The 12,628-nt window shown below is 48.4% G+C and overlaps 1 protein-coding gene across 11 annotated transcripts in view; it reads left to right on the forward strand.

Annotated features, from left to right (window-relative positions):
- Window positions 1–972: 972 nt before the first annotated feature.
- SUCO (SUN domain containing ossification factor) overlaps window positions 973–12,628 on the forward strand; it is a 48,990-nt gene continuing 37,334 nt past the window's right edge. For 9 of the 11 annotated variants that reach the window (XM_056107368.1, XM_056107371.1, XM_056107367.1 and 6 more), the window contains exon 1: window positions 1,047–1,182. In XM_056107368.1, the coding sequence (XP_055963343.1) occupies window positions 1,121–1,182 (62 nt within the window). In that variant the 5' untranslated portion in view covers window positions 1,047–1,120. Of the gene's footprint in view, window positions 1,183–12,628 lie in introns of all 11 variants that reach the window. The other 2 variants (XM_056107373.1, XM_056107377.1) reach the window with 2 other exon arrangements.

Below are 12,628 nucleotides of genomic sequence, written 5' to 3' on the forward strand. Positions count from 1 at the left end.
TCCCTCACTAGCGCCTAACTTTCCTCTTTGTGTCGGAAGCTGTCAGAGAGCCCTGGGGACCCGAGGGAGCCCCCTCCCAGGCCCTATATCCATTTGCAAGCGCCCGTCCCCCAAAGTGGAATCTGGCTGGGTGCGAAATTCTCCCGCTGCGGGCAGAGGAGCAAGGATGCCTTGTGGCTCCAGCCAATCAGAAGAAAGGATGCCTTGTGGTTCCAGTCAATCAGAAGAAAGGATGCCTTGTGGTTCCAGCCAATCAGAAGAAAGGATGCCTTGCGGTTCCAGCCAATCAGAAGAAAGGATGCCTTGTGGCTCCAGTCAATCAGAAGAAAGGATGCCTGGTGGCTCCAGCCAATCAGAAGAAAGGATGCCTTGTGGCTCCAGCCAATCAGAAGAAAGGATGCCTTGCGGCTTCAGCCAATCAGAAGAAATGATGCCTTGCGGCTCCAGCCAATCAGAAGAAAGGATGCCTGGTGGCTCCAGCCAATCAGAGGAGAGGATGCCTGGTGGCTTCAGCCAATCCGAAGAGAGGCCAGCGCGGCGCACCCCTTTCCTCTGACCAATCATCTCGTCGCCCGGCGGGCCGGGCCCGCCCGACTACAACTCCCGGGGAGCCTTGCGCGGCCCGAGCCGGGGGTGGGGCGGGTGGAAGGGGCCGGGGGGCGGGGTCCGGGCCGGAAGCGGGGCCCGAGCTTCCGCTGCCGCTTCCGGGCGGGGCGGGGCGGCGGGCTCTCGCGAGGCGGAGGCGGGGGCGGGGCCGCGCGCGGGGGCGGGGCCGGCGGCGGCGGGACGTGGGTGACGCGCGCGCTTCCAGCTCAGCGCTGGGCGAGGTGGCGCGGCGCGGCCGCCCATTGGCCGTCGGGGCGGCGAGCGCGGGGCGGGGGCGGGGCGGGCGCGGGGCGATGGGGCGGCCGGCGGCGGCGGCGGCGGCGGCGGCAGTGGGGGCCGCGCTCCCGGGACTGGGCCTGTGAGGCCGGCGCCGCCTCGCTCGCTCGCTCGCGCCCTCGCGCCCTCGCCGCCCCGTCGCTCGCCGGCTCGCGCCTCGCTCCGGCTCCTCCATCTTGGCGGCGGCGGCGGCCGGGAGGATGCGGCGCCGCCCGGCCGGGGCCCGCCCGAGGAGACGATGAAGAAGCACCGGCGGGCGCTGGCGCTGGCCTCCTGCCTCTTCCTCTGCTCGCTCGTCTGGTGCGTGCGCGGGGCGCGGGGGGCGGCGGGCGGCGGCGGGGGCGACCCGGGCGACGCGACCCTCCCCCCTCCCCGACCCTCCCCGGCAGGTGTCGCCCGGCCGCCCCCGCCCGCGCACGCCGGGGGCTCTCGGCGGGGAAGCTCGGCGCGCCTGTGTGTGTCCGTGAGTGTGAGTCTGTGTGAGTCTGTGTGAGTCTGTGTGAGTCTGAGTGAGTCTGAGTGTGTCTGTGTGAGTCTGTGTATCTGTGTGAGTCTGTGTGAGTCTGTGTGTGAGTGTGTCTGTGTGAGTCTGTGTGTCTGTGTGTGTGTGACGGGTCGACCGCCGCGAGGGGCTTTCGGCGGGGAAGCTCGGCGCGCCTGTGTGTGTCCGTGAGTGTGAGTCTGTGTGAGTCTGTGTGTGTCTGTGTGAGTCTGAGTGTGTCTGTGTGAGTCTGTGTATCTGTGTGAGTCTATGTGAGTCTGTGTGTGTCTGTGAGTGTGAGTCTGTGTGAGTCTGAGTGTGTCTGTGTGAGTCTGTGTGAGTCTGTGTGTGTGAGTGTGCGTGAGTCTGTGTGTATCTGTGTGAGTCTGTGTGAGTCTGTGTGTGTCTGTGAGTGTGTCTGCCTGAGTCTGTGTGAGTCTGTGTGTGTCTGTGTGAGTCTGTGTGTGTCTGTGTGTGTGACGGGCAACCATCACGAGGGGCTCTTGGCGGGGAAACTTAGCGTGTGTGTGTCTGTGAGTGTGTCTGCGTGAGTCCGTGTGTATCAGTGTGAGTCTGTGTGTCCGTGTGTGTGACGGGCGACCGCCGCGAGGGGGGCTCTTGGCGGGGAAACTTAGCGTGTGTGTCTGTGTGTGTGTGTGTCTGTGAGTGTCTCTGTGTGTGTCTATGACTGTCTCTGTCTGTGAGTGTGTCTGTGTGTGTGACGGGCGACCATCACGAGGGGCTCTTTGGCGGGGAAACAGCGTGTGTGGCTGTGTCTGTGTGTCTGTGTGTCTGAGTGTCTGTGTGTCTGTCTCTGTGAGTGTGTCTGTGTGTATCTGTGTGTGTGAGTGTGTCTCTGTGAGTCTGTGTATCTTTGTGTGTGTGTGTCTGTGTGGCGGGCAACCGCCTTGAGGGGCTCTTGCTGGGGAAACTTTGAGTGTGTCTGTGTGTGTGTGTGTGTGTGTGTGTGTGTGTAAAACGGGCGACCAACGCGAGGGGTTCTTGGCGGGGAAACTTACCAGAGTGTGTGTCTGTGTCTTTCTCTGTGTGTCTGTTGGTGTGTGTGTGTGTGTGTGTGTGTGTGTGTGTGAGGCAACTGCTGAGTCTCTTGGCGGGGAAACTTTAGTGTGTGTATGAGTGTGGATGTCTGTGTGTGTCTGTGTGACTGTGTGTGTGTGAGTGTGTCTGTGTGTGTGTAACGGGTGACCTCCGCGAGGGGCTCTTGGCCGGGAAACTTATCAGAGTGTGTGTGTGTGTCTGTGTCTGTGTGTCTGTTGGTCTGTGTGTTTGTGTGTGATGGGCGATTGGTGAGAGAGGCTCTTGGCGGGGAAACTTAGAGTCTGTGTGTCTGTGAGTGTGTGTCTGTGAGTGTGTGTGTGTGTGTGTAACGGGCGACCGCTGCAAGGGGCTCTTGGCAGGAAAACTTAAGAGTCTGTGTGTGTCTGTGTGTGACTGTCCTTGTGTCTGTGTGACGGGCAACTGCCGTGAGGGGCTGCTTGGCGGGGAAACTTTTGTGTGTGAGTGTGGGTGTCTGTGTGTGTCTGTGTGACGGGCAACCACTGCGTGGGGCTGCTTGGCAGGGAAACTGTGTGTGTTTGAGTGTCTGCCTGTGTGTGTGTGACGGGTGACCGCTGCGAGGGGCTGCTTGGCGGGGAAACTGTGTGTTTGAGAGTCTGTTTCTGAGTGTGAGTGTGTCTGTGTGATGGGCGACTGCACGAGGAGCAGCTTGTAGGGGAAACTTTTTAGTGTGTGTCTGTGTGTGTGTGTGTCAGTGTATGTGTGTGTCTGTGTATCCGTCTGTGTGTCTGTGTATCTGTCAGTGTATCTGGGTGTCTAGGCGTGCAGGTTCTGGGAACTTAGGGGGCGTCCCTGCAAGATCCCCCCCCTCCCCCGCGGGAAGGAAGAGCGCCTCTCTGTCCCCGGCGCTGCAGTTTCATTTTTATTTATTTGTATTTATTTTTATCTTTCTTGTTCTCCCAGCGTGGCGTGCTCTCTGGGCTTGGGGGAGGGCTCAAAGAGATTGTGGGGGCCCGGGATTGATTTGGGGACTCTCGGGACTCCCGAGTCGTGTGTGTGTGTGTGTGTACCCCCCCCGCCCCGCCACATACACACACCCACACCCAGGTGGGCTCTGCAGACCCCTGGCCGACTGAAGGAGGCCTCTCCGGAGGCTTTTCCCGGCCGAATGATTTGCAGGTGGAGGTGCTAAAATAGCCGAGATAAAAGAAAGTTTCTTGAAAAGTTCAGTTTCTCTCCGCAGAGGGCAGTTTTGTGTGCTGGGGGGTTTTTGTTGCTGTTGTTGTTATTTTTGTTATTTCTTTCTTCTTTTCCTTTTTTCTTGACCCACCCCCTTTTCCAAACAGGGCTCCAGTGGGACTCCAGAGACACCCAAATCACAGACTAATTGCTCTCATCAAATGATTTGTGCATACGGGGACAAGCAGACCCTGGCGGGGCTGAGGAATTTCGATGGGAAACGTCACAGGAGATTCACAGAGCGCTTTGTTGAAAGTCAAACTTATTTCTCATTCCAAACGCTTTGAATTAGATCAGTGCCACCCCCCGCTCCCCAGATTTCTCCGTTTTAGTAAGGGTTGGGCACCCACAAGGAAGTAGTCTACTCCTTCCACTTTAACTTTGGGGGGTGCGTCAGTGGTCACCTTTCCCTGGGGGGCTTGCCCAGTTTGTAGATCACCCTCTCTTGCCAGGTTCGACCTACTCACTCCGCATCAGCACTTTCTGAAATGCTGACATCTGCACTTTTCATTCAGTTTTGAGACACACTGGTGTGTCTGAATTTTTCCATTGGAAATTTGAGTCTAACTTTTGTAGTGTGCAAGTGTGCAGCTTTATCAGATGTCAGTTTGATAATGTGGGTTTGATACGTTTAACTCTTGCAGTAGGACTGCCATTGTAGCTTTAAGGTAGCACTTCTGTCTGGTTTCATAATTACCCGTGTTTTTATGTGGCGGGAATAATTAAGATCTAGTCTCTTAGCAAGTTTGACATGATGGTGATGGTCATAGAATACTACCCTCCAATTCACTGTTGAAACTGTTTTAGGTATATTTGGCCTGCCATATTCAGAGATACTTAGATTATTCTTTACCGAGATTATGAAAAGGCGTTAGAATAGGGTAATTTAGGCTTGAGATTTTTTGGAAGGGTGGTGATAAGATTTTGCGTGAGTGTGTTTTGCTGGTGATTGGCAAAGACCATCGTACCTCTTGAGATGTATCGTCCTTGAGAAGTTTAAGTATTAAAATTGCTTAACGCACTACTTCGACTCCAGCTGTAACTCTTGCTCCGTACGTTTAATCTGGTCCCTCCATTCCCTGTCACTGACCTGACTGGACATCTAAAAACAGTGTAGGTTAGGCAGGAATTTTGCAGAAAGAGCTGGTCAGCACCTTTTAATAGCCTTTTTGGTCTGTTTCGTTACAAAATTGTTACCAAACTCTGTGTTCCATTTTTCCCCAACTCTTGTAGATTTGCGAACGTACATGATTATGCTGCTGTAGTTTCTAAGATTCCCTTTCCTCATCCTACTGATATTACCGAATTTTGTCACCATTTGATGTATTATGTCTCATTTTTATAGATCTTGATTATCTCGACCCTGTTCTTTCTAGCATAGAGTAGTTGTTTTTCTTTTTCTTTTTTAGTGTGTGTGTGAGGGCTTGCTTGTTGATGCTCAAGGCTTTACTCCTGACGCTGCTCACGGCTCACTCCTGGCCTTGCTCTAATGACCCAGTGAGCTGCCTTGGCTTGAACCCAGGTCTGCTGTATGCAAGACCAGCTCCCTACTCTTTCTACTCTCTCTGCTGGCCTGGAATTTTAGACTTAGACTAGCTATGTGGAAGCCGGTCGTATCCACCTTCTTTATTCTACTTACTTTGTTTTCCCCTTTTGCATTGTTTAGCTGCACCATAGAATCACGGTCACGGTCACGGTCCTCTCGTTGTTCATCGATTTGCTTGAGCGGACCCAGTAACATTGAGAGACTTGTTACTGTCTTTGGCATATCGAATACGTCACGGGGAGCTTGCCAGGCTCTGCCGTGCGGGCGAGATACTCTCGGTAGCTTGCCAGGCTCTCCGAGAGGGGTGGAGGAATCGAACTCGGGTCAGCCATGTTGGCTGTGTGTAAGGCAAACGCCCTACCCGCTGTGCTATCGCTCCAGCCCAACCATAGAATAATATGTAATAATTTGTTGTTGGGTTGGAGAGAGAGTATAAGGACCCGTCACCACCCCGATCATAGAGCCTAAGTATTTGTGGGTATGATCTAATACTTCTCCCCTCAATTTGTTGTCATCTCTTGTTTTATCTAGCCTATGGTGTGTACTATATACGTTACCTCTTCATTTTCATACACCCTTTTAAGTGTTACTGTTAACCTTATTTTGCATTTAATAGTTGAGTAAGTAGAGAAGTCACTTAGTTAAGTGACTCAGGTTCAGCAGCTATTAAGCTCTGTTTGAACCCAGGAAGTGTGAATCGCAGCGCTGGCTCCCGGGTCTAGCTACCCTTTGACCACAGGGTTGAGGGCCTATGTTCTAGATAGGCTCCATCACTTACTAGGCACCCTTGGACCGCTTATGTAATGTCTTTGAACTCTTAATTCTTCTATCTAAAAGTGGGAGGATGAAGTAGTATAAAACCCATGACCCATTTTTGTAAGCACCGGGGTGTGGTGTTGTGTTTTCCATATATTTCTTTATAAAACCATTCAGCAAAGATTTTTTTTTCCCTCCTGATTATTACATAACAGGAGTTGTTAAGAAATTGAAAGCCTAAAAATAGGGTGACCAAACCTATCCTGGCTTTAGCAGTGATGCTTCCATATCCCATTGAAGCCCTTACATTAATTTCCTAATTTGGTTTATGTTGGGGACACACCTGGCAGTGTGCAGGGCTTATTCCTGGCTCTGTACTTAGGGATCACTCCTGGTGGGACTCAGGACCATATGTGCCTCTGGGGACCAAACCCGGATTGGCCACATGCAAGGCAAGCATGTTACCACTATACTGTCTCTCTGCCCCCCCTCCCGTTTTGTTTTAAATTGGGGACCCGGGGCCACTCAGTGATTCTGATCTGCCGGACCACTGTTTCAGTGTGAGACCTCTGTTATGCTGATTGCCAGGGGGCCTCTGCACTGGTGCTGGGGCCTCCTTGGCTGCACTTGGAAATGCCCAGGGGACCTTGTAGTGGTAGGGATTCAACTGTGGTCAGCTGCATGCCAAGCAAGCACCATGACCCCTAGGCTGATTACCTCTGATTTCCTGTTTTCCACTGTATAACATGTAAAAAATTAATGGATGAAAACGCACATTTATTATCTTAGTTCTGGTTAGGAGAAGTCCTAAATAAGCTTCTCTTGGGGGTGGCTTTTTGCTCAGGATTCAGTTTGGTGCGGTCCTGGGATTCGAACCAGTGTCGAACAAGCACCTGGATCTTCGTGCTGTCTTGCCCAGTAGTACTTGTGTCTTTGTGTCTCCCAGGAAGTGCTCAGGAGGCCTGGGAGGCACTTGGCGATGCTCAGGTAATTGTGCCAGCGGTCAGTTCAGGACAAGTGCCTGAGGATCACAAGTGCGGGCTTCCGGGGATTCGCTGTTCGTGTTGGGGGCCTCCAAGGCTCACTCTGAAGTGCTTGGGGACCTGGGGGAACCAGGGATCCAGCATGTGCCTTAACTTCTCTGTTGTCTCTCTGACCTCGTGATATAAATCTGAATTGGTCTAAAGTCGGTGTCAGCAGGACTGCCCTTTGAGGCTCTGGAGTAAGAAGTTTTCGTGACTGAATTCTTTTAACGTTTTCAGCTTTTCTTCTTTTCACCTGTCCGCTGCCTCCGACTCCTTCCTGCATCGTTCCCACATCTTGTTTTACTCCTCACATCTGCTGCTGACTCTTGATTCCTGGCTCCTTTTATGGAGACTGTTGTGATTCCTTTGTGCCCACCCAGACAATCCAGGATTATCTCCCCATCTCAGAATCCTTAATCACAGCTGCAAAGACCTTTTACAGTGGAAGGTAATGGATTTAGGAATTAGTCCTCACACATCCCTGGGGGTCCACCGTGCAGCTTTATAGTACCACTCCCCCCCCCCCCCCAGAGAAGGTTGTCCCCCAAAGAGGAGCACCTTGATTTGTATCTTAAGCAGTGGACAGTCAGTGTTTCAGATATGCCTGTAAATCACTGAATCTTCATGCTTGCACCTTTGGTAGGTGCGGGCTTGTTTACAGGTTACATGATATTAGCATCTTAGTTTGCTGCTAACTGGAGTTACATAATTATAAAAAGTGCAGGAGACAATTTTAGCTGTTAATGGTATCTTTTTTTCACTCATGAAAAGGGTAGTTGGGGCCAGAGAGAGAGCGCATAGAAGGTAGGACACTTGCCTTGCAGCTGACCAGGGGTCAGTTCCCATCTCCCCATATGGTCTCTCCACCAGGAATGATACCCAAGCTATCACAGAGCCAGGAGTAAGCCCTGTGTGGCAAAACAGGAATTTGGGGGGAAAGTTAGGGTATTGACTACCGTACACCAGATTGTTGATCAAGAGTTGTTTGTGCTGTTAATCAGAAATATTCAGCCCTGCTGCTTTCTGGTTGTCTCGTAAGACTTCGGATGAGTTTTTTTTTCCCCTGATGACTAAATGTTCATCAGAACGTTAAGTGTGATGTTCAGCATGGTGACTGTAGTTAATGATACCATAATGTACCTTTGAAAGTTGCTGAGAGTGTAAAGGTTCTCGTCACACAAAAATTTGTCACTGGGTGGTGATGCATATTAACTTAATAAACAGTGATTATTTTGTCATATATAAATATTATATCATCATATTTGTCACCTGAACCTAAGACAGTATTAATGTCAGTTATATCTGTTTTGAAAAACAGTATCTCTCATGGAATTAAACCGTCGAAAACTTGAAGAGAAGTTTAGCTCTAGTCTACACATTTCAGAGACAGTACCTGGTTCTTATAGGGAAGTGTTGTTTTTTTTTCCCAGCAGTGTCAGGGCATTTAGACAAGTGAGATGAAGTTTGCTGAAAGACGTCTGAAAGCAGCTATGATGTGACAAGAATGTATAGAGTCTTTGTGTAAAACTTGAACTCGTGTCCAATAAAAGTGGCGAATAACTTTCTAATATGCTTTAGATTGTTTTCAGATGAACTGGATGTTTTTCGTAAAAGCCTCTCTAGGATTATTGGGATGGATGCAGGTAGAATCGGCAGGCGATGAAACTAAAAGTCCCAACACCTACCTACCTTTTAGAAAAGTGGGACTGACTGGGTTGGTGTAACTAGGAGTGGGTTTTAGAATTATTCATGAGCCTTAAAAAGAACAAACGTAGGACTCGTATGCTTTCCTGGAGACTCTGTCTCAGTAAATTTAGAATACTCTTGTGCATTCCAGTCATGACTACTAAAATATGTGAATTCTGAGATTTTTTTTGTTTGTTTATACTTCTAACATCCTAAAATAACTGATTTGAACATATAGTAAATGATGCAAAACATTGAATTATTTAGTGGGTGCTTAACGAAGGGGGAAATTAGGACTGGTGTTATCAGGGAAGACCTGACTTGAGTTTAAAGAGTGACCAATGTTTTAGAAGCTTTGCTTTCATAGAAGGTGCTTCACAGAATGAGGTCCTAATGCTATTACTGTGAACAATGGCCTTTTCCCAGTTTGCTGCACGCACAAATCAGGTAATACTTGAATTTCAAGGAGAATGAGTTATGAATGAAGATAATGTTCTTGAAATAACAAGATAAGTCTAACTAGGAAACAAAAGATGTATTCTGGAAATTGTGATTAGTTTTGTAATTTAAGCCAGATAGTTTTAAGACGGTGAAGATCCAGCAAGATAAGTTGGTGTTTGAAAATGTCTTTTTTTTTTTTAAGTCATTTTTACATCATTTTGTTGAATTGATCTCACAAGAGAGACTTGGAGAGGGTGAATGAATACTACAGCAATCGCAATAGTTGGGTTTTGCCATAACAAGGCCTTAGGTTGGCAATCGATTAAGCATTGAGCAGAGATTTTGAGGAAGTGACTGCTTTGATTGGTGATAGATTGACAAGCTGTCAGTGTAGCTTGGCTTAGTATTGGACTTGGGATTTAAAGGGTCTGGATTTTAGTCTGTGTCTAATTCTTTGTCTTTCATGCCCCTTGCGTCTCTGTTACAGTGTTGAGGGTATTGGTCAAGACCTCAGTTTACCGTGTGCTGTGCAGCTTTTCCTGGAGCTTATTGTGTGAGAATATAGTCTTGGATCTGAATTTATAAAGGTAAAGGTAAAGGCCCTCCCGTTGATCGTCGATTTGCTCGAGCGGGCCCAGTAACGTCTCCATTGGAGACTTTGTTGTTACTGTGTCTGGAATTTATAAATCTGAAATAAAGTTGAAAGAAGAATTTTTTTCACTCTGATTTGGGGAGAACTAGAATTGGAGGTTTTCATAACGAAATGAAGGAGTTACAGAGAGTTTGAAAGAAGTACCTGTGTTCGGAGGTGAACCATCCAAGAGCTATCCAGGCGACCGGAAATGCAGGCTTTGATGCTGTTAAGACTTAGATGAGAGTTCTTTAGATCATTTGGGAGTAAATTTTTGACATGGGAACCTCTGTGGGTATTCAAGGGCTCAAATAATAACCCCGAAGGGAAGTGAAAGAAGGGGTGAGCTTTAAGGAGGTCACGTGAATGGTCTGCAGTATAAGAGGTTTCAGATTTTTTTATTGTTGTGAGAAGTAACACACTGTCTGAATATAGTATACTAGTTTGTTTATTCTGTTAGACATCTGGCTGCTTCCACTTTATGTTTATGAGGAGTAAAAGCTGCTGGAGCTATTTTTGTAGAAAGCTTTTATTTGTCTTTTTGTTTTGTTTTGTTTTTTTGTTTTTGTTTTTTGGGTCACACCCAGCGATACACAGGGGATACTCCTGGCTCTGCACTCAGGAATTATTCCTGGTGGTGCATGGGGGACACTGTGGGATGCTGGGGATCGAACCCAAGTCAGCCACGTAGGCAGTCGCCCTCCCCGCTGTGCTATCACTCCAGCCCCTCTAGAAAACATTTGAGAAACTAGGTTTCATTTATTTATTTTTTGCAGTTTAAAAAAAAATTTTAAATGAGATCACACCTGTCATTTCTGAGGGGAGTCGGGTGGGGTGTGGGAATTTGGTGCTGGGGATCAAACCGTGGGCCTTGTGTATGTGCCAGGCATGTGATCTACCTACAACCTTGGCTGTCTCACTAGCCCCGTAGATTAAGTTTCTTGAGAAGAACTTCAGAATATAATCACAGGTGCTGAAATTGATGGCTATTGTATGTTTCTGGCTATATTTGCTGGAGAAAGACAGCATCATTTAGGGAGAATTCTGGCCAGGAAAACATGGGTAACTAGTCTGGTCATCATGATACATGAGGGCCACTTTATTTTAAAAGTAAATGGACCAAGAACGATTTCATGTTAAAGAGCTTCTGAGGAAAGTGGCCACACAAGGGTATAATTCCCCTTGGGTCCTGTCCTTGGGACTGGGGAGGGGTGCTGTAGGACACCAGTGGGGTAGTTGACACAATTGAAAGATACTTTTCTGTGTGTGTGCCAGTGTAATATGCATTGGAGTAGATCACTGTTCTCTGGTTATAGGTGAAAATGTCCTTATTCTAGGGAAATACAACAAGATACTCAGTGAGAAGTTCCATGGGTGGGGAAGGGAGTGTGCCCTGAAATAATTGAACAAAGGGTGCACTGCAGTAGGCTGATCTGTGGAGCAGTCTGGGGGTATTTGTACTATGCTGGCAGTTACTCTGAAATTTTGAAATTATTTTCACATAAAACCGGAAAAACAAACCAGACTGGGATTTCCTGTTATACATATGTGTGGTGTTGATTAATCTACCAAAACATTTTTTTTAGGGTATGAATAGTTGATTTATTCATAGTAAGAAAAGGATACGCGATTAGACCCTGTTTTACCCCCCTCCCATTTTCCATCGTCCTCGCTACCCTACCCACAGTCAGCCTTAGCTCTCAACAAGATGTTTGTGCCAGTTTTGCTGCTTTCCTGGAAATACCTCTCACCTCTGTTTTCAGATAGGTTGCTGCTTACAAAAGTGTGCGATGCTTTATAACTTTCAGAGTTTGTGACTGGTTGTTTTTGTACTATTTGCATCACCAACTCTTTTGTTCATCTACTGTTACTTCTTCTGACAACTTAAATACGGTTTTCTTCATCTTTTTTGGGGGTGGGGGTGGGGGTGGGGACACACACTCAGTGGTGCTCAGGACTTACTCTTGGCTCTGTGCCCAGGGATCACTCCTGGTGGGGCTCAGGGGACCTTATGGAAAGTAGGAGATTGAACCTCTGTCAGTTGCAGGCAGGGCAAGTGCCCTCCCTGTTATTTTCTCTCTCCGGCTCTTTTTTTGTTTTTTGTTGTTGATTTTTGGACCACAGTAGGTGGTGCTCAGGGGTTACTCCTGGCTCTGCACTCAGGAATCACTCCTGGTTGTTTCTGGAACTATATGGGATGCCGGGGATCAGACTCTGGGTTGGCCACATTGGAGGCAAATGCCCTCCCAGTATCCTATCTCTAGGCAACTCTCCCCAGCGCTGTTGTTAGCCTTTTGCCTTTTTCCCAGTGATTTCTAGCACAGCGGATAGGGCGTCTGCCTTGCACGCAGCCAACATGGCCGACCCAAGTTCGATTCCTCCAGCCCTCTCGGAGAGCCCGGCAAGCTACCAAGAGCATCTCGCCCGCACGGCAGAGCCTGGCAAGCTCCCCGTGACGTATTCGATATGCCAGACACAGTAACAACAAAGTCTCCAATGGAGACGTTACTGGGCCCGCTCGAGCAAATCGATGATCAATGGGAGGGCCTTTACTTTTACTTTACTTTACTTTTAAAGGTACAGATTAGCTCTTGTTTCAGAGTTTGTTCCCAAGTGTGCTGGAGAGGGACAAAGCCCCTGTCAGTGATTTTCTTGTTGATCTTTTGTGCTGCCATCCATTTACTTGTGGATTTTCACAGTAATGATTCCTAATAGTCTTCATGGTTTCATCTTTAATCAGAATTATTCTGTTGCAAGTTTTATAGTTTCTAGTGTTACCGACGTTAGGTTTTTTGGTTGCTTTGAATTTTGTTGAGGTGTGGAGAGTATTAGATCTGGATTTTTTGGAATTTCAGTGTTTGAAGACTCCAGCACAAAGGGTCACTATTTGGAAATAATACAGGTGTGATTGAAAATGATAGTTT

This window comes from Sorex fumeus, unplaced genomic scaffold (assembly GCF_029834395.1).
Source record: "Sorex fumeus unplaced genomic scaffold, SorFum_2.1 ptg000164l, whole genome shotgun sequence".
NCBI lineage: Eukaryota > Metazoa > Chordata > Mammalia > Eulipotyphla > Soricidae > Sorex > Sorex fumeus.